At 34.1% G+C, this 27929-nt stretch overlaps 3 protein-coding genes across 4 annotated transcripts; 1 reads left to right on the top strand and 2 right to left on the bottom strand.

Annotated features, from left to right (window-relative positions):
* Positions 1-5558: 5558 nt before the first annotated feature.
* LOC144568623 (EG45-like domain containing protein) lies at positions 5559-6419 on the bottom strand. Its single transcript, XM_078318996.1, has 3 exons — positions 6314-6419; positions 5791-6067; positions 5559-5670 (listed from the first exon to the last, which is right to left on the bottom strand). The coding sequence occupies exons 1-3, from the start codon at positions 6417-6419 to the stop codon at positions 5664-5666; spliced, it is 390 nt and encodes a 129-aa protein (XP_078175122.1). The 3' UTR covers positions 5559-5663.
* Positions 6420-11376: 4957 nt separating this feature from the next.
* Positions 11377-13850, top strand: LOC144568464 (uncharacterized). The gene is made up of 2 exons (XM_078318822.1): positions 11377-11918; positions 12794-13850. Exons 1-2 carry the CDS (start codon positions 11461-11463, stop codon positions 13056-13058), a joined length of 723 nt encoding a protein of 240 aa, XP_078174948.1. The 5' UTR covers positions 11377-11460; the 3' UTR covers positions 13059-13850.
* Positions 13851-14410: 560 nt separating this feature from the next.
* LOC144568477 (phosphoribosylformylglycinamidine synthase) lies at positions 14411-18124 on the bottom strand. Of its 2 annotated transcripts, XM_078318841.1 has the most exons (7): positions 17413-18122; positions 16916-16971; positions 16674-16783; positions 15960-16134; positions 15660-15752; positions 15299-15430; positions 14411-14669 (listed from the first exon to the last, which is right to left on the bottom strand). In XM_078318841.1, exons 1-7 carry the CDS (start codon positions 18065-18067, stop codon positions 14661-14663), a joined length of 1230 nt encoding a protein of 409 aa, XP_078174967.1. In that variant the 5' UTR covers positions 18068-18122; the 3' UTR covers positions 14411-14660. The 2 variants fall into 2 exon arrangements, with proteins under 2 accessions (XP_078174967.1, XP_078174966.1); XM_078318840.1 differs by lacking the exon at positions 14411-14669 and having other exon boundaries at positions 15272-15430; positions 17413-18124.
* Positions 18125-27929: the final 9805 nt, after the last annotated feature.

Below are 27929 nucleotides of genomic sequence, written 5' to 3'. Positions count from 1 at the left end.
AACGTTTTAAAAAATAGTGGATTACCATCGAATTTCATTCGAAATTATTTTTAGAGCACTTGTTGTAAGTATTGAAAATGAAAACCTAGAACAAGTACTGCAAAAGTATTATATCAGTTCATTACATAGAAGTTGGATATTAGAAAACAAACAAGCATAACGAAAATATATTATATTTCGTTAAATGTTATCATTAATTTATTTTATAAGGAAATATATCATTTTTGTCTCAAGCGACAAATACAAACGGTTGAAACAATTTAGTTGGCTAATCGATATGCTTTTAGAATGTTAAAATTTATAATACTTGAAAGATTTTTATGTATCTCGGAAGAATTCCTGCTGGAAAAAATAGGCCGCTTATTAAAGATAGAGAACCCTGAATTGGTGAGGTTTAGACAGGGGTGCAACTACATGATATGATATGAGGTGCTAAAATTAAAATGAATAATATGTTGTTCATGAAAATTGCACTCAAGTTCTCTACAATTACAAAGTAAATTCTAACCACTAGATTACAAGTAGACATGTAATATTTTATGATAGAGACTAGGCTATATAAAAAGTTCTAAAAAAATAAAATTCAATTAAATTTCAATATACATAACTAAAATTTTAAAATCATAGAATGACTTAGCACCCGTACGGATGAATGTGGATCTGTCTTGGATTTAGATAATTAGATCTGACAGTTATATACTAAACCAAACAAAAAAAAAACATGCATAATTACAAAGAAAATCAATGCACAATAAAAAAGAAGAAGGTGATAACAGTACCCGCACTGTGCCCGTAGTGTTACATTCCGAAATTTTAATAATTAATTTTGAATTGATTTAAAAGCAAGAATCGAGAATTGTATTAACAAAATGGAAGTTAAAACCTTAATTTAGGTTCCTCTAATTAAGTAAGTTAAGTGTGAATCGAAACCGCGTCGAAATTTCGAGAATTTGAGACTTTACAGGCTCACTGCGTCCGCACTGGTAGGTGACTGCGGGTGACTGACCCGCACTGACTTATGTTTTCCTTAAATTGCCTTTGAAATTTCTGTGAGTGCGGGTGAGGCCACCCGCACTGCGGTTGGGTGCGGCCGCACTCATGATTTTCTGTGTTGAACTGAAATTGGCTAAGTACTGAGTGCGGGTGAGGCCACCCGCACTGCGGGTCAGTGCGTCCACATTACGCTCGGACTTTTTCTGAAATTCTGTCAAAAATCTACTAAGTTCTCACTGCGGGTGAAGCCACCCGCACTGCGGGTGATTTCTGTGTTAAAATTCATTCCAAAAATCTACTAAGTTCTCACTGCGGGTGAAGCCACCCGCACTGCGGGTGATTTCTGTGTTAAAATTCATGCTGAAAACTGACTAAGTGCTGAGTGCGGGTGAAGTGACCCGCACTGCGGGTGGAGGACCCGCACCGACACCGATTTTTGCACTGGAAAGTGCTGGAAGGACCTACAAAATGCCGAGTGCGTCCGCACTCAGATCCAGTGCGGGTGAGTGATCCGCACTGGGTGATTCCAAGGGCTTATTTGCATAATTCCTGCTCTCTCTCTCTCTCCCACTTCATTCCTTTACCATTTTAAGTGAAATTTCTGCCAAGAGAGAAGAAAAAGAGCGAGAGAGTTTCCCGTTCCTCTTAAACCCCCGATTGTTGCGAGAAATCGAAACCGGAACCGAGTAAACGCCCGTGGATCTCTTCTAACTCTCCTATTCGGTATTCTTTTCTCTTTTTGTTTCTCTCTAAAATCTACGATTTCTCGATTTCTCTGGTTTTCGTTTTAAACTCGAGATTTGTGTTCGAATTGCTCGAGGACTAGTTCCTCTACACTCCTTGCTTGTTTATTTGTCAATCTTTTTCCCGATTTCTTCCGATTTGTGAAATCTGATTTCTAGGGTTTCGTGCCAAAATTGAAAGTTGGCATAATCGTGATTTGATTTGCTTAACCCAACCACTTAGACTTGTAATCGGTAGGGTTGCCTCCTGATCGTGAATTTTTAGAACATTTAACGGCTGATTTGAGGTTTTGACCAAATTAGGGTTAACCAAACGGTAAATTGAAATGAACCGAGAACCAAAGTAGTGAAACTGTGACTGAATGGTTACCTAATTATAATTGTGTAGGGTTTGAAGGAACCCGAGGTAAATGGTGTGATTTGAAAGGTTGTAAGTAAGAAATCAGGAATTGAACGGATTGGTACCAAAGGATAGGAAATTGATTAAGGTGTAAGCCTGATGTAACTCGAGTAAATGTTTCCAATAGTGAACCAATGTTAAACCAAGTATACGTATAATATAGGTATAGGCTCGGTCGAGCAAGAACTTGCGAGACAATACGAGACGTCTGATCCTTAAATTAAGCGGTACGCTCGTCATACTCAGGTGCGGGATTCTTGGACTTGTTTGATACTTTATTTTCAGGAATTAAACTGTGTATTCGTTTTGTCATGTTGAATATCATTGATTGCATCATTGAATTGTGTAGAGCATTTGCATAGCCCAATCAAATTAAACTCGAATTGATCTGAATTGAATGATTTGCATGCTGGTATGGTTATAGGTTATGTTGATCTATTGTGATCTGATCTTGATTGAAAGTCACCACGATTGGATTGAATATGTGAATGTATGTGAATGGATTTACGAAGTTAAGCACTTGGATCCAATGAATTTGCCAAGTCGGGCTGTATGCTGACTTGGATTCCCAGGATCCTAATGGCCTTAGGTGAACGGCCCTCGATATTCCCAGTACCGGTTGGGACGAGGGAGGGTGATTATGTTATGAGATGTGATTGGAAATCGTGGGTGACATGTGTAACGTCTATGGCTCGGTGGCATTCTCCTACGTGTTAATGCATTTGAAAGGTCAATTGAATATTACGACTATTGGAATGATTCCAAAGTGGATTTTCTTTATATGATTCGAACCAGACCTTAATGAACTGTTAAGCCAAGCGATTGCAGATGGGTGTCAGATAAAGGGTCCAGCGGTTGGCCATCTGTAGGTGTCAGTAACCCTACAGATGTGGGTTTGATAAAGGTTCAGCTCGAAAGAACATCTGTAATTGCTACAAGCCCTAATGAACTGAGTTATGAATCGAGTTAAGCCAGAATATATGTGGTGTTTGAAATTCATCTTGGAAATTCCGTAAACTGTGTTGCAGGTTGAATTAACTGTTGTCGTGCATTGGCATTCTATTATTTATGATTATAAATATCTGTTTGAACTGTTATTGTTTGGGTTTCATTTTTGAATATAGAGTTTGATTGCAAGTCCAATAGTCTGAACTGTGGCAAATTCGCACTGAGAATTTATTCTCACCCCCTCTCTCCCGATTATTTTCAGGTTTATTACACGGAGACAGCAGGTGAGGATATTGGCAATGCATATAAAAGATCCACTGCCTTGCGTGTATATTGATAGATACACGCGGCAGGCTGTCACACCCGGTGGATTTGGGGTGTGACACGTAGGGGGGCCACTAAAAATTAGATGTGAAAAAATAACTTTTTGTAGGGATCACAAAAACTCCACAATTCAATTTTTTTTCCTAAAGTATTAATATCTATGCATGAAAGTATTTATACCTATGTAAGGAAGTATTTATAACTATGAGGTGAACAATTATTTATTGTGCGCGTACTGTAGCGCGAAAATAATAGTACCCGCAGCACTGTACCCGCGGGGGGACCACCAAAAATTAAATACATAAATATAACTTCCTGCATAGACTGCAAAATCTCCACAATTTTATTTTTTTTCCATATTATTAATACCGAGTAAAACTAGGGTGCTCTTAAGCTCGCCAAAATTTTGGTGAGCTTAACTCTAAAACTCATTAAATCGATTTCAAATGACAAATCCGAACTGTTGAAACCCGCCTACCTTACGTGTGATGCATCTACATGTGAAATTTTTAAGCATTTGAATTAATTTAGTATAAAGTCAAGCGGTCAAAAACGTTCAAAAAATGAATGCACTAAAATTTATTTATTAACCTTCTAATTTTGATCACTTGACTTTATACTAAATTAATTCGAATATTTAAAAATTTCACATGTAGATGCATCACACGTAAGGTAGGCGGGTTTCAACAGTTCGGATTCATCATTTAAAATCGATTTGATAAGTTTTAGAGTTAAGCTCACCAAAACTTTGGTGAGCTTAAGAGCACCCTAGTTCTACTCATTAATACCTACACATTTTTTTCTTTCAAATGAGATCCATAATAATGTACTTTCAGACTCGTCGTCGCGCAAGTATTTTTTTACTTATGACACTGAAAGTATTAATATATAAGTATTGAAAATATTTATACTTAAACACCGAAGTATTTATATGTATGAGATCAACTATTTTTGTTAGAGAGAGGCTGATGCGGGGATGATTGGAAAACTCGAAAAGAGATAATCATAACAAGTCACGCATCAAAATATTAATATTTTTTAAGTGTTAATATCTTATCTTCTAAGTATTTATAACTACGAATGTATACATATCTAAGTATTTTTTACATATGACACTGAAAGTATTAATATCTAAGTACTAAAAGTATTTATTTCTATGAAGTTAACTATTTTTGTTAGAGAAATTTTGACGCGAGAACGAGTGCGGAGATTGTAAAAGGTAAACTATATAATTAGTGGGAACCATAGAGAAATAATACCGATGAAATTTTAGAATAATTAGTTGAGACTATATAATTATTGGAGATCATAATACATTATTCCTCTAAGTGCAGTGCCGTGCAAGTAATGTAGAGTGATACTGTAGCACGGGTACTGTGCGGTGCTTAGCGCGTGTACTAAAATAATTATTCTATAACTTAAGCCTGCCACTCTCAAAAGACAACTCAGTACTAATAGGTTAATTATTCTATAACTTAAGCCTGCCACTCTCAAAAGACAACTCAGTACTAATAGGTTAAAGCCTTAAAGGGCAATTATTAAGTTCCAAAAGAAAAATCAAATTTCATATTCTAAATTTTAACATCGTGGAGACTGGAGAGCGTGCGGATGTTTCTCTTCTGACACCATGGATCATGTATGCTTTTACCTTTAATTTGAGGTCATGTTGAGCCCAATAATGGTTTCGACTTTCGACACATCACATTCACATGATTTTGCTGAGGCCCAGTTTTATTCTCTGATTGATATATCATCATATCCCCACTCCCAGTGAGATTAGAGCCTTTTCAGTATTAGCCCATGTTACTCTCAATAATTATAAAACCTGTCAGTCTAAAGTACCTTGTCTAGTTACTTTTATCGAAAATTTTTTTTTTTTTTTTTTCAGGCAAATGATAAATTTATTCATTAATCAACTATCAAGAGTACAGTGTACGCACTGGATGGCATCTGAAGTAATTAAACTCGATGACATATCATATGTGAAACATAAAAGTATACAACACATGAATACTTATTGGCTATAATATATAGCTTAATTCTCTAATATAAATAAATTACTTATTTGCTGTACATGTAACACCAGCATTGAGCTTAATTATCCTAGAATTAATACCCCCAAAAACTATAAATTAATTGGTAGCACTAATCCATAATATATAATTATATATGCTCAACTATCAACTGAACATCAGCAGCAGCCAATCAGCCATGCATGACATGATCACTTCTACTCAAATTACCCTTCACCTCTGTTAGATCCTGCAAAAATTAATTTAATTAATATATAGTTGAACAGTTAGAATATTTTTATTTTTTAGGAGAAGAACAGAGAGAAAATTATATGCAAGTAGAAACAAATTTGAAGCATATATATATTACTGTTGATACTCTATGTTGATCTTGGTGTTGGGAATTTTTGACAAGGCATCAAAAGCTTTGTCAGAGAAAGCCATGGTAGGACATGACGTAAACCGACAGACATCCACCACTTGAACTATGGCGAATCCATCCCGGCATGGCCGCCTCAAGCCGCTCAAACACCTCACCTGATATCTCCTTCCACAAGCGGCACCATTGTCCCAAATGGCGCTTCCTGCAGCGACAAAGAAGCCGTTCACTGGCAGCTGGTCCTGATCATATCCAGGGCATCTTGTTGCTGCACTTAATTAATTGGCAATTTCAAAAAATTAATGTCACATTTCTTACTTTAATTGCTATATATATAGTTCAATTTAATTTAATGTTTAATTTGTGTTGGCATTTCATGAGTTTACCTTCACAAAAATAGCGATTAATTAAAGAACGTGACAATAAATTATTAGATAAAATAATAAGACTCTAGTACAGTAGAAATTAAGGAATATATATGCAATTATATATGCATGATTAATTATAAACTTACGGAGATAGGGAGGACCATAGGAAGTAGCCGTCCCAATGTCACCCAAAACCCTCTTTGCATTTACAAAACAAATCAATGCAACTAACAACCATCGTATTCGTATCATACTTCCAAAAAAACCTAATAACATCAGTGCAACTGCAACTGCATCCACCTTAATTAATTAAGATCGATCCTTGTGCACCCCTCAATTTATAGTGAAGTGAAGAATCAAGAGATCGATTGGTACTGATATTTAATTATCTGACAATTAATTAATGTATATAATTAATTATAATCTCCATGCGGACGGTGTGATAGACAATACAATAAAATTAAGAAAGCTGATGTATTGTATCGAGCCACCAAATAAAGCACTACAAGGCAAGCTAAGCATGCAGTTGTTCACAAATGCACGCACTCTTTTATTATTACATAAACCGAGGTGTATATTTTAGATAAATTTTACATTATTATCTTTCTAGTTCATGTGGACACTTTTTTTTTTGAGAGTACCATACCATACGTATCTCTAACTCTAATCGAGGAGATGGAGCGCATTTTGCTCCGTTAATTAATTAATCAATTAATTGAGGTGTTGAGCAAGACCACTAACACCCCACTAGGATAAAATTGCCGGTTCCATTTTGTCGTTTTCTATCTCTTCTCGAGTCTTCCTTCTTAATTATTTTTAGCGGATGCTGAACTATAATCGAAGAAGAATAAAGTTAGCTTATGCTCACTAAAAATATTTGATAAACGTAGCTTTCAAATTTATCAAATTAGTTTCAAATTTTTGAACAAATATACTTTACGACCACGAGTGACGAGTGTACATGTAAAAAATTTAAATTTATTTAGTATAAAATTAAGTCGTTAAATTTTGAAGTTACGCTTGCTAAACTTTCTTAATGAGCATAGTGCACGCTAACTTTAATAAGTGTGGCTACGCATAATATTATCCATCGCACACCTTGGTCGTACTACGGTTCTATGTGTTCATTTTAAAAGTCTAAATTGTTCATGCGAATCGTTCATCATGAGTCCCATAAGAAAATGTACTTTGAGACCAATTTTTTTACTAGTTAGTTAGATAGGTAGAATATCACTACTTTTGAATTGTCTAAAATATTTATATCAAGTGACTTTGTATATATTTTAAAAAAAATAGTAAAAAAATTAAAAAATATATATAATTTGATAACCGAGTACATACATATGAAGGTCATGTTGAGAAGAATAGATCAATTGTTTGAATTTTGAAAATGAATATATGCATCTATAGTACGGACAAAAGTACGCTATGTATAATTTGATATCCGAGTACATTCATATGAAGGTCATGTTGAGAAGAATAGATCAACTGTTTGAATTTTGAAATTGAAGATATGCATCTATAATACGGACAAAAGTACACTATGTATAGTACCATGGCCTCAATCTTAAGTCTTCTTTTCTTAATCTTAATCTCCTGCCAGGGTCTTAAGACACCTCTACCTTTGTTTTAGCCTCCTTAGTTTTTTATTCACATATTAAGACAACCGAAAATGAACTCCTTAGCACATATTTGGTTTTGATCCTAATTGTGTTGTCGAACGATTCCACTGCCTTTTGTATGACTCGTTCATTGGCCAGGTCAAGTTTATCACAACACCAGCAGGGCAGAGCCACACCTTCAAATTAGATTCCCAAAGATTTAGAGTTTGTTCGCTTGAGTTAAAAAATAAAAACGTATCACACCTTATTTGAGAGTACCATACCATACGTATCTCTAATTATTTGATGCGGACCACTTCGGATGTGACACGGCCCGCGTGTAGAACTTCAGAATTCACAATCTTCCCTGATTTTGTCCGTTTTCTGCAAAGTAAAAATAAAAACGCAGCAGTACCACATTCTATAGATGTTCAATGCAATAGACACGATTTGATAGTTTAAAACACAGATTTTAGTACAGAAATTGGTCGGTTTTATAAATCAAATAACGAGACATCAACACCCAAATACTCCCCTCATCCTATCATTTCAACCTTCTTCTCAACAAATGAACACCACCACCTTCCAATCTCCACCCTTACAAACAACGTTGCCGGCAACTTATAACCACCCGGCTCGCAGATTCCATCATGTCACCTCCTCAACCAAAACCAGTAAGAGGCCTTGGGCGGCGCGCCCTCAATCACCGCCCACTTCTCGGTGAAGATCTTTGCGTGGAATTGTCGCAGGAGTGGGGGCTGCGCAACAATCCGAACGCTCTCTCGTTTCTTCCACTGCACCTGTGCCGATATGGCTTTTATCTCTGAGACGAGGTGCAGTGTACAGAAAGCTACTCGTAGGATCTCTTTTCTTTCTTTTCAGAATAGTGAGATAATCCCGTCGACTGGCCGAAAGGGTGGCTCTGGCTGTTATGGAAGAATGAGGTTAGGCTGACCGTTTTGGAGCAATCTCACAATTTTTTCTTTGTACAAATCGTGTATGATAATATAATAGCTAGCTCTCTGATCATGGGGTTTATCTATGGTGATCCGCACAAATCAGTCAATCAATACATCTGGGAACGCATTACCTATTATTCCTCCAGGGCAAATAATGGTATAGCTTTAAATTTAATTGGTGATTTCAACACTATCATGTCTCAATCTGAGAAGTGGGGAGGCTCTTCTTCGGTTACCTCCACCATGAGGGGATATGATTCCATGTCCTAAAATCACTATCAGCGGCATATATATATGGCCTCAATGCTCAATTCTTTTTTTTTTCATACCATAAAAAAGAAATTAAGCATATACCATACCATGGAAAAATAATAATCTAATTTTATGCAACAATAGCTAAAAAAAACCAGCAGTCCGCATGGTGTCTACCATAATGATGATTCCCATATCATAATCATGATTTCCTTCTACAAAACAGTCACACTGCTGTGCACAATTCTCAAACCTAAATTTGATTTAGAGGTGTTGTTCGGTTAATTTTATCGAATCAAATTTACTTTGGATAATTCAACCTTTTAAGTTATTTGATTTGAATCGATTTTAATTTTTTTGATAGTTTCCTTTTCGGTTTATGGTTCGATTTTGACAATTAAAACTTAAATAATTAAACAAGTCAAATAAGCCGAAATTATAGTTAATAAATATTATTCAATTATGAAATGTTACGGACACTAATACATTAATTAATATTTTTTTTTTAAATAAAGGTAGAAAGTCAAGACACTCAACTATTTAATATTTACAAAAAAAAAAAATTATCTGAATTTCGAATATACGACTTCTCAGTCTCCCACACGGAATACATTACCTTTATTACTAGAGAAAAAGTTGGTATTATTGATTACGATTAAAATTTTCATTCTAATTCCCTTTAACCGAATAGACTAAATTAAATTATGGTTTATTTAGTTCTATTTGTAATTCAGAATGTAATTAATTCTAATTTTATTAGTACTTAACCGATCAATAAATAGTTGCATGTATTAATGGATGGAGGCATATATAGAATTAAAAAAATGTGAGATTATTAAAGATAAAAAATATAAGGATAAATTGAATATAAAAGTGTAAATTTTTTGCTCAGTTTTTAACATTAAAATGTATGCGCTTAATATAGCACCTCCCTGAATTTCAAAGAAATAACTAGTTTCATTATTTGGGACGAAGGATTCAGATACTGACGACAATAGTGAATTTCAAAAATAGAAAATGTGAGATCTGTTTGGTTGTCGGATGGAATTTTGCTCCTATATTTTAACCATCCTTGTTTAGGAATTTGTATCACCTAAGGTAATATAATATTTTTGTTTGAATCTGGACCGTTCAATCAAAATTTGCATGACTATTAAAGTTATTATGTGATTATGTACTTGTTCTATCTTAGACCGGATTGATCTGAATACCAATCGGATAATATTGATTCAAACAGAAATATTTTGTTACCTCAGAGGATGTGGTTTCCTTATTTAGTTGGACCTTAAAAGATTGCGCTCAACTCCGCTGAGAGCAAATTCTATTATTCCAAATCCGATCATTCATCTGTGTTATAATTCGTACATAAAAAAATTTAACAGTTAGATTTTGAATAACAGAGTTCTGCTCTTTTATTTGAAGAGCAGCCGAGTGACATCCTGAAAAATTAATAAAAGCAGATCTAAATTTAAATTTTTTTTTTTTTTTTTGATGAAAGCCCTTGGGCACTTTTGATTGAATAAAAAGGATTACATCAGCTGACAGCAACCTAAAGAGAAGCTGTGGAGTTAAACTAAAAAGATCTAAATTTAAATCAAACAACGCTGCAACGGATATAAATGGAGAGAGAGAGAGCGAGCGAGCGAGAGGGAACGAGTTGAGCGGCTAAGTGGCGTTTAATGGTTGTCATAAAACCCTTGAAGCGGGTCACGTGCGCCAACGAGTCAAAAGTATATGGCTGTGACCCGCTACACTGACACCTATGCTGAAAAAAGTAATATTGTCAATAAATAAATGCTAGTTTGTCTCAAACACAAAACAGCAGGCACGTGAAGAAGACACGTATGAAAGGTATCATCTAATTCTGACAGAAATTACACGTAGAACGCTACAGAACCCACCACGTGACAATATATGAACCCGCGACACTGTATCTTATACGATCCATCCCGGGAAATAATTTTCCCGACAGCTCCGATTCCGGCTCCGAAAATAGCAGCATATTTTAACATTTTCCTAAAACATTTCTTTTCCATAAAACCAATGTTTGTTGACCGCGTTCACGAGGGCCCCGCCATTCAAATAAAAAAAAAAAAAAACGGTTCATGTAGACCAAATCCATGTGATTACATTATTGTCAACCGCCTCCCGAGGCGACCAGACGCCACTGCTACATCTCAGCCGTCCACAGTTTCCATTTTTCCCATCATAACTTTCCTCTTCAAATTTATTTGATTTTATATTTCCTTTCTACAATAGACATTCGTAGTGCGAGTGTTTTTTTGCATGATATTTCTATTTGCACTTTTATTAGCGTAAACATCAGGTACGGTTATATTTAGGAAGAAACAAGAAATCAAGAAGGTGAGCACGGTAAAGATATCCCGCACAAGACTCCCACACGGGTCCCTTTCTCTCTCCTCCCTCTCTCTTCTCAATACTGCTTTTTCTTTTGAGGGACAAAGAAAGAAGGTGAGAGCAATGGAGAGGGAAGATAGGAGCTCTCCACCTTCAGTCGACCCCGTGTCTCCGCCAAATCCTAGTCCAGAGAAGTTCTCCAGTGAGGAGGAAGGCGGCTCCGTTCTGGGGCAAGCGGCGGCGCTGAGTCGGGAAGAGGTGCTCCGCCGGCGGACGAAACGGCTCCAGAGATTGGAGGCGGTGTACAGGAAACAATACTGGGCGTTAATGGAAGAGATGAAGAACAAGCACAGAGAATACTGCTGGGAGCATGGCAAGAGCCCGCTGGAAGAGGAAGAAGGAGAAGATAGGAATATGGAAGGAGAAGCAGATCTAGGTTTAGAGCTCGAGACGGGGGAGAGAAAAAGATGTTTTTTCTACGGATGTAAGACGAAGGCCATGCCTCTGACAAAGTTTTGCCATCAGCACATCTTGTCAGATCCGAAACAAACTCTGTACAAGCAATGCGCCTTTGTTAAAAGGTATTCTAATTCTTTTTAATCAAATATTTCTTTTAAGTATGATATGCTTATGTTAAATACTGATTTGATGTTTTGGTCTGGATGCCATAGCAATTTCAGCAGTTTAATTTTTTTAAGCTACGTTGTATTGGCGTCTGCATATTTTTACCAGAGTTCTTGGTAGAAAAAATCTCGATTGTTACCCCCTAATTAGGGATATATTTATTTTTAGCAGTCCCTTAATTTTGGCGGACTTCTTTTATATAATTTTCCTCGTCAAGCTCGTAATGTCAAAAACCATTTCTAAAATTTGAAATGAAATAAGATCTTCTAAAGAAGCTATATTTGATCAATGTGTATCTACTAATTTTGGCTGGCACTGTATCTTTTTTGGTGAAGTGGTGGGGCTACATTTACAGCTGGATCGGGCAACCCATTACAGGATTTGATGAATCTTGGTTGGGTGTCAGGACATATCCAGCTGATTATGTGTTGTTAGGTGCATCAGTGAAACCATATCAAAATGCAATACCAATATTCTTCTACTTTTTCTTTTCTTTTGATCAAGCCTTTTTTCGGTAGGTCATCTGGTTATTGTATGTGACAAGTCTTCGGAAGTTGTCTTGCTGTTGCCGACTGGAATTGTATCACTTAGTGCTATGGCAAAACCACATTGGCGCATGGTGCTGATTGGTCCATGTTACCTGAAATTTGGATAATTATTGTCACATTATTGTTAAATGATACTAACTATACAACAAGTGCCCGGTTGCAAATTATATGTTTTTCTCACTTGCCTGGGGAACGTTCATTTGCACAAAACCTTTACTTCCACCTATAACTTGTAAAATCAAATGATAAATTTTGTCTATTGTTTGTGTTTTCTCTTTTCACAGCTCCCAACAATCAGGACAGAGCATATGTGGGAAGCCAGTTCTAAAAGCTGCCATGCCATCTCTTTGCCAGTTGCATCTGCAGAAATCTCAAAAAGGCATCGCACAAGCCCTGAAGAAAGCGGGTCTCAACCCTTCTGCTAGCAACAACCCGGTGCCTAAGTTCAGTGTCTTGATTGCACAATCTGTTCGCCAAATTCAAGCCAGAAGGATCGCTTTTCGTACTTTTAAGAATAGCATTGCATGGAAGGATGGTAATGCCTTTTGATCTCTTTTGTTGTTATGGTTGGTGTGCTCACCCTGAAGTGTTAATGTGGCTAGAGTATGTGCCTGAGCAAGTTAGGGGGAGCGGAATTGATGCTTGATGCAATGATGCAAGAATAGTGTTGCATGTGTAACATTCTGTGTGTGATGTGGTATGCAATTACCTGCACAAGCATTGAGTTGTGTTGGTTTCACTTGGAAGATGCAGAATTAGCCCTAGGGATTTACACTTCAAGGGAAGCAAGAATAAATTCTTAATCAAGAAAAGATTGGAGCAAATCCATGTTTTGAAACTTGGATTGGTTTTGAAACTCAGATGAATAAAAAGAAATCAACCTGAGAGACCTGGAACATGGATGATCTACAATCACAATCTGGCATTACATTATACTTCCAAGCTGATATGAAAAGATTGGAGCTAATCCACGTTGCTATAATCTTAACAAGCCTGATTCCCCCCCAACTGAACTGAACCTGAAGCCGGAAAAAAAGTTACCCGACATGAAGCCAAAAGTGACCTGAATGATCTGGCCACAACTCCAGCAAACACAAAATAAACAAAATTTGACCATTTTCAGCTGCTTGTCATTGTAACATAAAGTTACCGTGCTTGTTCTCTCCTTCTTTTTTTTCTTTCTTTTGTTGAGGGAATGCTGCTCTGGGTTTTAGAGAGTTTTTTCATTTTTGTAATCTTGAGTGGAGATTTTCTTCAGCAATTTTTGTTTTCGTTATTTTCTTTCTGGAGAATTGAGAGAGTGCAGTCTATATTTTTTTTATTGTATGCAATTCAAGGGCATAATAATGCCATTCTTTATTGTTGTTGAATAAAGTATAAACCTCTCTATGACTATTAGGTAATATGAGTTCCTTTAAAGATGCTACCAATATGTTGATTGGGGCTGTGAGCTTCAAAGTGCACACTTGACCCAGTAATTGCTCCTAGTTGTTACATTCACCACTATTGATGACAGGTCGTGCTTGGGGCAAACCATTAATGCCATATCAGAGCAAATTCTTGGTAGAGCATGGATGGCGGGATGGAGAAACGGAAGAGAGGAGAGTGTTTTTGCCATGTTGTTTGATGTTATGACTCTTAGCTCGGGGAGGAGCTAAAAACCAAGCCTAACCAGTACAGCCCCAAGTTAGATAAGGCTCAAATTCATTAATAACAAGTTAGAGACCAAATCAAGCGAGCTAATTATGAACTTTTTTCCGAGCTAAGCTCAAACAAGCTTTTTGAAGTGCTGCATGGACCAGCAAGAATGCTGATGTTTGATTGAAATTGGAAAACAAGCTGTCAGCCGATCACTTGAAACATTTTGCCTAAAATGATGTTCGCCAAACAAGAATATGAATAATAGTTGTGCTATTCGTTAATTATTAAATTACAATAAATGTAATGGGTAACTCATTACACAATATTAGTGTTATTAGTCATTAGTTCCATAAATTAAATGCTCTAATCTTACATTATCACTAATACGAGAAGGTAATTTCACCTTTTGTGATAAGACTAAGAAAAAATATGTGCAAAACAATTGAAGAGCTTTAGATCCCTATAAACATTGAATAATGCAGCAAGGTCTCCTCGCAAGTGTTTGCAGTTCTACATTATCTGAAATTTAATTGAAATAAAAATTGTTAAATAAAGGAAGTCTAAAGCCCCACGTCTCTTGACGCATGAGTCATGACCGTTTTAAAATCGCCAAGTCAACCAATGGTTTTTCACGAAGACACCATGGCCATTTTTGCAGCAAGTACCTCCAATATTCCATTTTGCAGAGTTGTTTTAATACTTGTACATATTTGCAAAAAAAAAAAAATCTCATCTTGAGATGGTCCAGCAATAAACTAATAGAATTATTTGTTTTTCTCCGTGTTGCAAGAGATGGAGGGATCTTATAAAACAAAAGCTAGAATACACGGAAAACAAATGAACCGATTAGGAGATCATTTCCTGGGGTGGTGGGTGTGTGTGTGTGTGTGTGAATTTTGCAAATAGCACAAACCAAGGAAATCTTTGACAAAAGCCGATAAAGATGTCCTTCTCTCTGAAAATCATTTGGCCTTTAGCAAGTGTTAGCTGAAATAGGAAATTTCAGGGAAGCCCAGCAGCAGGAATTAACTTCCCCATATTTCTAAAATCAGGCTGGTATTATAGTGGAAATAAGGCTAAAATCTTATTTTCAATCCTCCTTGCCATGAATTCCCAATAAAAACTATTGTAGGGGGTTAATATCTTACAAAACCAAGAGCTTCAGCCGCAGCTCTATGGCTATCAGAAGGGCAAAGTCCTTTGTAAAGAGCCAACAAACGCTCCCTCTCACTTTCTTGTATGTTCTTCTTCAGACCATTTGCCACCATCTCCATCTCCGGCTGTTGAAGATTACATTCAAAAATTTAGAAGCAAGCATGAGAAGCATTTAACAAAGGATGATCATAAACTATCTTAACAATCAGTTATTTGCGATTCCAAATGGATGAACAATAAACAATCATATCAGTTATTTCAAATTCCTTTCTAGAGTCAAATTTGCGATTATCATAAGAAAATTTTGGTCACGGAGGAAGTTAAAGCAACTAAGCCAGTAAAATAGAAACTTACTGAGTTGTCTTCTGGAGGGAAAATTCGAAGAAATAAGCAAATCTTTCGTAGCTCCTCAAGTGCTTCTGATCGTTTTTGCTGTGCCTCCAGTGCCTGAATGAAAAACAACACCTCCATAAGCAGTTTAGTCTCAAATTTGACCTTTTCATATTTTAAGTATCGGCTGATTTCTTCACTCAGAAATTACTTTGGCAAAACAACCAAACGGCAGCTAGGACATAACCGACCAATAGAAATATTTTAGTAGCAAATGTGACTGTCTTATTAATCATATTCAATTTGGGTAACAAATGGTTCTACCCAACATTGCAAGAGGCAAGCACGAGTCCTTGAGGCAATGGCAGCGCGTACAAGTGTGGCTGCACGGTGAGCCTTCAACCCGATATTTTCAGCCAGCCCAGAAACAAATTCTCGCACATCCTCGCCATTCACCTGCACACTATCTATTGGTGCACCTTCTGTTTCTTTGATTGCTCTTTATTGGACCAAAGGCAGTACAAAGGAAGAAACTAAAAATTAAAATCAAGGAAACACAGAAAAGACTCCTAAAAGAATAAAACAATATGATGTATGCATTAGCAAACTATCCTGTGTAACCTTACAAAATTAGTATTTCATATGGCCTCCTGTAACTTAATGAATAGTATGACACAAGTAATAAATTTTACTTGTGGAGGGGAAAGGAGGGGTGGCTGGTCTTGCCCGAATACTCTGCCTTGTTCCAAAAACCCAAATTTTGAACGGGAAACTTGAAGGGTAAAGGAGGGGGGGAAGGGGGTAGGTAGAAGGGGATCAAAGATAAGTAGGTTTGAGAGATTTTGTAACCCTCCAATTTGGGAAATAGAAGCTACTTTTCTCCATCCTGGCTCATTTCCTTTCATCCCCTCAATTCCCCTCCGATTCATATTTCTCAACTGTCTATTAATTAAAAAATATGCTACTCTGTAAATATGTACCAAATCCTACCGTCTGCACTGCACCAGATAAAGCAACTTTAAGTAATCATACTAGTACCTACTACAGATGTCAAGGACAAAATTTATCGCAGCTCTGTAAAGAGAGTCGCGTGAATTGTCTGTTTCGAAGGAGACCTTAGCACCTGACACCTTGCACAATTTCCGAAGCTGGAAGATAGGTACAGAGTGGATTATGAAAATAAAAAAATCTCAGAAAACATAGGGTAAATATAAATACAAACTGAATTTCTTTTTACTATATGAATATCTCAAATTTAAGATTGGATGAGGATCACTTACTTTAACAATATCATCAAATCCATAGTCCTTCCCGGCCATTCGGTAATCAGTAATTGCTGGAAACATAAATTATGTGATGATTGAGGAAGAAACCATGATTTGAAGCTTGGAGCACAATCACAAAGGAAAGGTAACAAAATATTTACCTATATAATCCGAAAGATTATCAGCTAGACACAAAAAGTATAACAGCCAATTTTTAAAACCAAATCTTGCAGTAAAAAATACCAGAACAATCAACTGAGTAATTTAGAGATAAAAAGGGCCAATTGTGCTCCTTAGCCCTCATATCTTAGTAATATTTAATGTCACATTGCTGGCATTAATATATTTTAACATCATTCAGTCAATTTAATAAAGAGAGGTCTTTTGATCTGATATGAAAAGACTAAAGCCCAAAACACTGGCAGCATATGTAAAGTGAACGCTTTACCCATTTTTAGACTGAGTTGTGGAAGGAATAGATAACCAAAAAGGGAGGTTGATTTATTTATTACCTCGAACTAATCTGTGAGCGTCTTTTTTGAGATTCTCCATTTCATCTCCAACAGGTTTAGGTTGTGGTGAATTTGAAGAAATTGGCCACCAATCCGGCAACTCCTCACGTTTACCTTTCCACATATTCCATCTTGGCACTGTAACTGGATTGGCGGCAACTGTAACTGGACTTCCTGCAAGTGCAGAAGTCGTAACATCTTTTCTCCCAACTACAACCTCCCTTCCTCCCAAGCTCCTGTCTCTCCTCGTAACTACCTTCTCCCCATCACCAAAAACCCACCGCAAAACAAACCTAAACCCTAACCTCACTACGAACCTAACAACCAACGCCGCTAAAAATCCACAGAGTAACGTATTCCCCACGAAAATCAATGATGATTGTCGACACGAGAAGAACACTCGGCCTGTGTGCTGGTCCACTTGCACGGCCGTTGTTAAATCGTCGAATGCCTCCGTGGCGGCGTCTACGAACCGTGGAATTTTAAAATTGGAAGAGGTGTGGAGAGGATTTGGTCCCGACGGGGAGGGCTTCATGGTCCGAAAGGAGGTGTCAGGGGGTCGGCGCCGGCGCCGGAAAATTGAACATGAAATAAAGCAGAGGTGACGCCGCCGGAGTAGAAAGAGCGCCGGCGAGCAGCTGGTGGTGGCTATCATGGTTATTGGGTTTATTGGATAGAGACGCAGTATTGCATGGACAAAATTTAAATAGGAAGTAAGAAAACTTGGTATCTAGCTTGAGAGGAGGGGAGAAAACGTTGTAAGCTGGTAAGGAAACTATTCAGCGGGATTCGCTTCTAAAACATTAATTAATATAAGTTAATTTTTAATAATAAATTTATGAACAAATAACTAACACATATATTGAATTGAATATTATCAATTATTTGTAGGACCCTGATAACAATCCCCGCAGGTCTATCCCCGCAAAAAACCCCACACAAACTGCCAAAAATATCATGGGGGGCACCGCCCAGTCATTAATGCTCCGCAGAAACTGTTAGTATTTAACTTGAAGCATCAAAGTATTTATCTTGAATTCGCAAAGTATTAATCCCTATGCAATGATCTCTATTTAGGAAATAATAAATCAACCCATGAGTTGTCCCCGCACAAAATTTCCTTTTTTTTTGAATCGTCCCCGCACAACTGGGGACCATTAAATAAGCAATCCCCTCATAAATACTTGTCATTTATCCCCGCACAAATTTTCCTTTTTTTTCTGGATTGTCCCCGCAAAACTGGGGACCATTAAATAAACAATCCCCTCACCCAATGATAAATACTTCTTAGACATAAGGATAAATACTTTATGATACATTGATAAATACTATATGTTACATGGATAAATACTTATAAGACATAATTGCAACTTTTAGTACAATATCAATGATAAATACTTCTCAGACATAAGGATAAATACTTTATGATATATGGATAAATACTATATGTTACATGGATAAATACTTCTCAGACATAATTGCAACTTACAGTAAAACATCTGTGACAATGATAAATATTTCCCATATATAATCGTAAATACTTGTCAGAACAACGATAAATACTTTCTTGAACTTTGTTCTTGAACTTGTCAATAAGTAATGTTTAATCAAATCAAAGTATTATCATGTCAAGGACAATGATAAGTATTTCTCAGACATAAGGATAAATACTTGTCAGAACAATGATAAATACTTTCTTGAACATCAATAAACAGATTAATATTTATTAGCGGGAATTGTTATTAAAGGATAGTATAATTAATGCGTGGATTGTTATTAGAGGACAGTATAATTAATGTGGGGATTGTTAATTAATGCGGGGATTGTTATTAAAGGGCAATAATTAATGCGGGGATAAATGGAAATTCTTAGAGAAATTAGTGCGGGGATAAAAGGCAATTAAGGGAGTTAATTTGGAGAGAGAGAGTGCGGGGTTAAATGGGGGGACAGGGTTGAGGGGATTGTTATAATTATTCTTATTTGTAATGATTTAAAAAACCCGTAAATGTAATCAAAGTAGATTAAAATAACGTCAACTGACACTGAAAACATATTGTAAATGTATTTTAGAAAAAAAAAATATGAGTGAGTCTATGGTACTATGCATATTACGATTTGTTACCGTGCTACGACTCTATATTCTAGTTTTCAAATCCTAACGGTCGATCCGAACCGTTCATCTTGTTCTCCATATTAATATGTGTTTGGAGACCAATTTTACATTTTTTGAAATTTTTTTACTATTTTTTTAGATTTATTGAAAATCACTGTTTTTGGATGGTCCAGAATTTTCAGATCAAGTGATTTTCTAAATATCTAAAAAAAATAGTAAAAAATTTTCAAAAAATGTAAAATTTGGTCTCCAAACACATATTAATATGGAGAACAAGATGAACGGTTCGGATCGACCGTTAGGATTTGAAAAATTGAATATAGAGCCGTAGCACGGTAACAACCCGTGATATGCATAGTACCATAGACTCACTCAATATATATATATATATATATATATATATATATATATATATATATATATATATAGAGTTAGGCTGGGTGCTATGGATAGCATAGTGGCCTCTATGCTACGGCTCAATATTCGAGTTTTCAAAATCCAAACGGTCGATCCGAACCGTTCATCTTATTCTCCATATTAATATCTGCTTGGAGACCAAATTTTATAATTTTATGAATTTTTTTACTATTTATTAAGCCACTTTGAAAATCGCTAATCCAACGGTTTTACTGTTTTGTGCAGCCACCATTGGATCAACAATTTTGTAAAATACTTAATAAATAGTAAAAAAATTCAGAAAAATGTAAAATTTGGTCTCCAAGCAGATATTAATATGGAGAATAAAATGAACGGTTCGGATCGACCGTTTGGATTTTGAAAACTCGAATATTGAGCCGTAGCATAGAGGCCTCTATGCTATCCATAGCACCCCAGCCTAACTCTATATATATATATATATATATATATATACGGGTAATATTGGATGTATATATTTGATTTTGCATAATAAAATTATGAGTATGTGAAAAGTATATATTGAATATTATTCTCCAGTTTGAATGATATTAGAATCATAAACGTGACAAAAAAAAAAAAATAGAAACACAGCAAAAACACATCACGCGGTGTAAATGCATTTTAGAAGAATTATCCATCAATGTTTTCTGGTGATCTTATGATCGTAAATTTAGCCAAAATTGGGGTGTGGATTTTAACACCAATATTTTGACTCATGCAGCGTTGAGGTAAGAGAAAGTTTTTAGAAATGACTGTTTTGCCCTTTTTCAATTGAGAGTTCAAATTGTGTACGTTTAGAGGTGCTATCGGGTCGGGTCGGGTCCGGATACTATTATATTTGGACCCGTACCCTAAAAGTTTTCAGGTCTGAATTTCGATTCATACACTTATCTGTTTCAATTCGGGTCGAGTCTGGATCCGAATATCTATCTACCCGTAGATATTTCGGGTCCAGTCTTTCAGTTCCGGGTAGATAGATACCCATAACTTGTTTGTAAATTATCGGGTCCGATTCGGATACGGGACCGTTCCGGATCCAGAGCAGGTATATGTTACAAAAAAATCAGAAGGATGGAGAGAAAATAACTTTTGAAAATAAAAATATTGAAGAAGAGATATAATTTTAAAAAGTAAAATATTAGAGATGACGATTTTTTTTTCTATGGTTCAAAAAATCTATGAATGGAATACAAATAATTTGTAGAAATGACATATTAATGAGAGCAATAAATTTCCATTATTATGCAAAGGATATCAAGACAAATATTGAAGGATGTATTTATAGTAATAAATTTTATTTAAAAAATTAATGCAGCTGTTATGGAAGAAATAAATTTGGCGTCCATTTATGTGTATAAACATAGCGAATATGTGACTACATTTTATTTTCTCACATTCAAAAAAGTACTAGGCTCACCACAGCTTATGCAAAAATTAATATGCAAAGTTGTATTTTAATATATTAATAGTTATTAATATATATTTTATCGGGTATTTATATGGGTATTGGGTCGAGTTTGGTTATGGGTCGGATAATTAAATGAAACTCATATCCTATCCATTAAAGTATCGGTTCCGGTTCGGATTCGGGTAGGATATTAAATTATTAATTTTATAACCATATCCATAATTTAACTGGTTATATTTTTTAAACCATACCCTATCCAAATTAATCGAATCCGGGTCGGATCCGGTTCAGTTCCGGATAATCAGATAAAAGTAGCTCCTCTATATACGTTACACAAAGAAGGAAACAATAAAAATGTAATTTTGGCATGTCTAAACAAGCAACGCAGGATCTTTTCACATTATCTCTAATATATTTGCTCGTAGTATTTTTTTTTCTCATCTCATAACCTTGATTTAATGAAATGCTCGATGGCTAAAGCGACTTGAAACATCAAATTACTGGGGTAATTTTTTTTTCCAGAGTGAGGTTAAAATGTTTTATTATTTTTGTATTCTAAATATATCCTATATTTTTATTTATTTTTAAAGTTCAAATAGTTAATCCGAACCGCTTAACATGACTTTCATATTAAGATGTCATTTGAGACTAAATTGTATATTTTTAAAAAAATACTAACCTTTAGATATGTACAAAATTAGTGATTTAAAAAAAAAAATGGACCATCCAAAAGATAATGATTTTTTACTTATCTAAATAATTAATAACAAATTCTAAAACCTCAAAGTACATTTTATTATGAAAATAATGTTAAGCAATTCATATTGATCATTTGAACTTTGAAAATAGAAATCAAAATGTGAGGCATGATTGAGACTAAAGCATATTTTAACTTTGAAAATTATAATTTTTATCTCTTTATAATTTTTTATACCATTATTTAATCAAATATAATTATTAATTAAATAAAATATAATAATTAAAAAAATGTAAAATTTAATTTACAAGTAAATATTTATATGGAGACTATGTTGAACGGTTCATATCGACTATTAGAATTTTCAAACTGAAAATTTGAATCCATAGTGCATGCCAATATATACTATACATAGTACAATAATCTTACTCTAATTATAATAATAAAATTATATAGTTTTATGTATAAATAAAAAATTATCATATATAATTTATATTAATTAATTACCCTATAAAATAAGGAGTACAAAATACCTCTTAATTATACTCTTATTCAATAACAATAAGTTAACAAAAAAAAAGTTACCCATATCCGTATGATATAATACAGTATGGATCAGATAATAGATTAAAGAGCATCATGGATGTTTAGGGGTGGCAAAAAAGTTTCGTAGTTCGTGATTCGATTTGAGTTTGATTTGAGTTTAGTTCGATTCGAAATTAGTTTATTCTTAAACAAATCAAACCAGTTCGTTTCAAATCTTATTCAAATCAAACTCAAACTGGGTATAATTCGTTCGAAATTGATTCGCGGACTATTTAGGTTTGAATCTCAAATAAAACAACTAATGGATTCAACCATTAATCTTTAATAATGCAGGAGCCAAACTTATATCACAGCTCAAAAATGTTAATATAATGATAATTTATAACAGGAAAATATTTCAGCAACGCAACAAATTAACAATGGAATAAATTTTATTTGACTAGGTCCATGCCGTGATTTTAATCAATCCAGCAGCGTAAAAGGTAAGGAAATCTTGAAGTGACTCATAATCCATTAGTGTGAATTCGTGAAAGGTAAAAGAAAACCGTGTAAATTTTGTTCCGCAAGAAGAAAATTAATGCATAAACTACCGGTATAACTAGGGCTGCTAAAAAAATTTGTAGTTTGTAATTCAATTGACTTCGATACGAAAAATGTGTAGTTTGCAATTATTTCGATTCAAAATTAGTTAGACTCAAAACAAATCAAACCCAGTTCGATTCGAATCTTATTCAAACTCACACTCAAACTAGGACAAGTTCGATTCGGTTTAATTCGTTGCCACCCCTAAGACGTCTACAGAGTCAAAACTGGTGAAATTTAATAAATTATCTGAATATAAGGTAATTAATGTCCAGTGTGCCACATGGCCCCATTACCCATAACTTCTATTATTTTAACTTTAAAGATTTGAAGAGCGTCTTTATTATTTTCCTTACGAAGGAAGGGCATTACGGTCCAAAAAAGAATCTCTCTCTCATCTCAACGCTGTATGAGCCAAACTATTGCTATTAAAATCAGCACCCCAAAATTGTTTAAAAGAATCTACGTATGCACAAATGCATTAGATTAATTTTAAAATAACGAGTGATGCTACGATACTTTTGGAAGTAAAGATGGTGTTTTACTTCTTGTTCATATATTTATTTTAAAAATTGAAATAGTTAATTCAAACTTCTCAACATGATTTTAATACTAAAGTGTACTTGGAGGCCAAATTTTACATTTTTGAAAAATAAATTACTAATTTTTTAGAATTTTAAAAAATCACAGCTTTTCTGAATTTTTTTGTATTATCTTCATCTTGAATTTTTTTATTTAATGAAAAGCTATAATTTTTAAATTATTTAAAAAATAGTAATTTTTTTCTAAAAAATATAAAATTTGGTATCCAAATATATTTTAATATAAAGATACGAAACGATTATTTGAACTTTAAAAATAAATATATAAGCAGAAAGTAAAACACTTTTTGTACTTTTTAAAGTATGATAGCATCTTTCAAAATAATTATATGCATAATATTTGATGTATATGTTTAATTTGAACACAAATATATTTTATAAGCATATAAAGAACGTACTTCGATTATTATCTTGGGGAGAAAAATACGAAGAAAATATCTGCAGACATGAATATTTTAAAGGAGCTGTTCGGCAGCCTTAAGGGTAAGAGTATTAAGAATTTAATCTCCCCTAAAAGACTCATGTTCGGTAAGCACAAGTAGGGCTGCAAACGAATCTAACCAAATCAAATTTATTTCAGTTTAAGTTTAAATTTGAAATTGATTCGAAATTATTTTAATTTATTTCCAAACAATCTTCAATCGAACAAATTAATTGTGCTTTTTTTTTCGAATCGAATCACGAACTACGAATTTTTTTGACAAACACGGGTAGTTTATGCATTAGTTTTCTTGACGCGGAACAAAATTCATGCGGTTTCCTTATACCTCTTAACTTCCATGAATTCACACTGATGAATTATGAACCATCTCAAAATTCACTTACTTTTTACACTGCTAGATTGATTAAAATCACGGCATGGACCTAATCAAATGGAACTTATTTTCATTGTTAATTTATTACGCTGCTAAAGCATTTTTCTATTTTGTAATTAAAATTTTTTCTTATCAATATATCTGTTGACTGCAATTTGCCATCAACCATAAAAAAAAAAAACATTTTTCTATTATAAGCTACCATTATTTTAACAATTTTGAAATCTGATATAAATTTGGTTCCTGCATTATTAAATATTGATGGTTGAAGCTATTAGTTGCATTATTTGAGATTTGAATATAAATAATTCACGAACCAATTTCGAACGAACTATACCCAGTTTGAGTTTGAGTTTGAATAAGATTCGAACATTTGTTTTAGAATCAACTAATTTCGAATCGAATTAATTACAAACTTTTTCCGAATCAAACTCAAATCAAATCATGAACTACTAACTTTTTGTGCAGCCCTAAGCACAAGAGATTAAATACATAGGATAAATTAAATAGAAAAAAAATAAAAGACTTTATTGCCTTTGTACTATTATCTAATAAAACCCTAAGGAATTCATATCCTCTTCATTAACTAAAAAAAAAATCTTTTGAGTTCATGTATTTGCACTATTTGATTTGTTTTAAGATTTGTGCAGATTAGATCCACACTAATATTAAAGGCTTCTTGAATTATAGGTTGTGGTCAGATTAACTCCATTTAAAATCAGACGATCGAGATACGTTAACTCAAAATATGCTCTTTTAAGTTAATGCAAACGATGCAGACTCAACGCTAAGGCAACATATATCATATTTCTAATAAGATATTTTCTAATCAATTGAAAGTTCTTCGTAAGTGATACATGTACATTAAATTTTTTGAAAGTTTTAAACTCATTCAGTACAAAGTCAAGCAGGTAATAAAATGATTTTTTTATTATTTTTTTACTGCTTGACTTTATACTAAATGAATTCAGAATTTTCAAATTTCAAACTTTTTATCATTCATGAAGTAGATGGATTTCAACGGTTTTGATTCGTTGTTCGAAGCTAATTCGATAAATTTTTAGAGTTGTGCTCACTAACTTGTCTTGGTGAGCACATCACACCCTAGCTTTGCTTGTAAAATGAATTATAACACATTATTTTGTGCAATGTTGTAAATAACGGTATGCGCTCATCGGACGAACGGAATACCGCCAAATAATTAATCAGTATACGATTGATTAATTGAAATTTTGTGAACAATTTTACGTTTCATTAAAGTTTTGTACATATAATTATAATTTATTAAAGATAATTAATTTAACTTCTAAAACTTATAAAAAAAAACTTATTTTAACTTTCAAATAATTGTATTTCAACTTAATTTTATTGTGAATTAGTAAAGTTTCACAAAATTGCTATTTAGAAAGATTTAGATAAAACAAGATAAAGTACAATACATATAATAAATAAATAGAGTATTTTTGAATAAGAATAACTGACTAATTGGCAATATAAAAAAAACAGACGATTAATCAGATTGTTTAAACTAAAATGGACGATTAATCAAACAAATCGACCAGTTAGTCGGTTTCATCCACAAACAATATTTCGACAAGTCTATTCGTAACCGTTTAGCGATCGCCACCAACTAATCAGCTAGTCAATTAGGTAGACTAAACAACCTTTTCTACAACACTTATTTTGCGTAATAAAAGAAGTACATTTTGCTATTTTACAGATAATTTTTACAATATATCTATTAATTGTGGCGATAATTTTTAAAACCATTAATGAACATTTCCAACGGAATTAATTCCGGCACATTTATTTGGTTAATATTTGTGGCACCTTTTGTTTTTGTTAGATTAGCTTGCTATTTAAAATTTGAGTTAATTCACTATTTTTACTAACTCAAAATATTCAATTCAAACGTACTCATTCAAAATATTGGATTTGCTTAAAAAAACATTTATAAAGAACTTTGTTCCGGAGTACAAGTCCAACTTGAGTCAAATAGAAATAGAATCATTGAAAATAAGGAATTGGTGTCACCGACGGCGACGGTACCGTAAAAGATGATCTACTAGAATTAGAATTAGTGAATTCAAACCGTTCTTTTGACTGTTTAGATATAATATAGGCAGAAAATTTTAATCCGCGCTAAAGAGTTTATATTCAGTTGTTTTAATTTGTGAATTCCATCCCCAGTTCCGCACTTTACTCAGTTCGAAAATACAAAATAGTCTCTCCACGACCACAAGTCATAATAATTAATTTGAACGGCTGGTGGTTTTATTGCTACATGAAGTGGATTCTGATTTCTGAGCAGCAGAATTGGGACTTGGGACTTGGAGAGGAGAGGGATGTGGCGGCGGCGCCAGTTAGGTCACGCACTCACGCCTCGCCATCAAAACCAAAAGAAAAATGCAATATAATTAGGCGCCGGTTCAAATCAATGATTCGTAGTACTTACCACACGTTCATTGACTGACACTTGTGCGTACAAAGTATTAATTTATTTTTATTTTTATTTTTTTATTGTGTATGTTTAATTTGATACTTTTGTCTTATTAATAATCTTTAGGAGATTCGAAAGTTAATGATAGAAAATCTTTAAAATAATATTTTCCTGGCTTCCTTAAAATTGGATGTCATGCTCATGCACACCACTGCAACAATTATATTTTATTTATCACGATCAACAATTCAGTGCTACGTTCAACGTTCATAATGAAATTGAATTCAAAAATGATATATATATATTTCGTTGTTTAAGATTAATTATTTGTTATTATTTTTGAATTGTAAATGGTCCAATTCTCTAATCAAGGTTTACGATGTTCATAAATCGCAATTTATAAATAATTAACAAATTGTGATGCCAAAAATAAAAAATGTCTAGTAGTGGAATTCTTGTCACACGGACACGGGGCCAGCTCTTTTTTTGTAGCAAACAGATACTCCAAAAAGGAGTCCCAGTTGACTGTTGTCTCGTAGCTCATATTGTCTCAAGTCTATTTCTCATTTACAAATTATATTCATCATAACAGTAGTCAGAAGAGCATGTTATACATAAAATTCAAAAGGGTTACTACTCCATGTGGCAGTTACTAAGAGTCATTCACTATGGCAAATCGCTTAAAATTTAAAAAAAAAAAAAACACGAGTGATTTGATGAATTTGAACTTTTAATTATAATAATAAGATTTTTGAAGAATACTATTATTACATTTGCATTAACTTTCAGTCTCTTGTATAAATAGATAAATTAATGTTCATGATTTATCTAATTATATGTACCATATTCTAAATAATAAACGATTAATTCTTATATAATTCAAGAAATTTATAATTT

Source organism: Carex rostrata, chromosome 17 (genome assembly GCF_964058835.1).
Source record: "Carex rostrata chromosome 17, lpCarRost1.2, whole genome shotgun sequence".
NCBI lineage: Eukaryota > Viridiplantae > Streptophyta > Magnoliopsida > Poales > Cyperaceae > Carex > Carex rostrata.
This window is presented reverse-complemented; position numbering and strand designations above follow the sequence as displayed.

Excerpts from the sequence above, each read along its gene's own strand:
- LOC144568623 (XM_078318996.1), bottom strand. The coding sequence starts at position 6,419 with ATGATACGAATACGATGGTTGTTAGTTGCATTGATTTGTTTTGTAAAT. Across the intron at positions 6,068-6,313 it reads CTATGGTCCTCCCTATCTCC|CAACAAGATGCCCTGGATAT; the intron begins GTAAGTTTATAA and ends AATTAAGTGCAG.
- LOC144568464 (XM_078318822.1), top strand. The coding sequence starts at position 11,461 with ATGGAGAGGGAAGATAGGAGCTCTCCACCTTCAGTCGACCCCGTGTCT. Across the intron at positions 11,919-12,793 it reads CAATGCGCCTTTGTTAAAAG|CTCCCAACAATCAGGACAGA; the intron begins GTATTCTAATTC and ends CTCTTTTCACAG.
- LOC144568477 (XM_078318840.1), bottom strand. The coding sequence starts at position 18,067 with ATGATAGCCACCACCAGCTGCTCGCCGGCGCTCTTTCTACTCCGGCGG. Across the intron at positions 16,972-17,412 it reads CGCTCACAGATTAGTTCGAG|CAATTACTGATTACCGAATG; the intron begins GTAATAAATAAA and ends TTATGTTTCCAG. Across the intron at positions 15,753-15,959 it reads CTTGCCTCTTGCAATGTTGG|GCACTGGAGGCACAGCAAAA; the intron begins GTAGAACCATTT and ends TTTTTCATTCAG.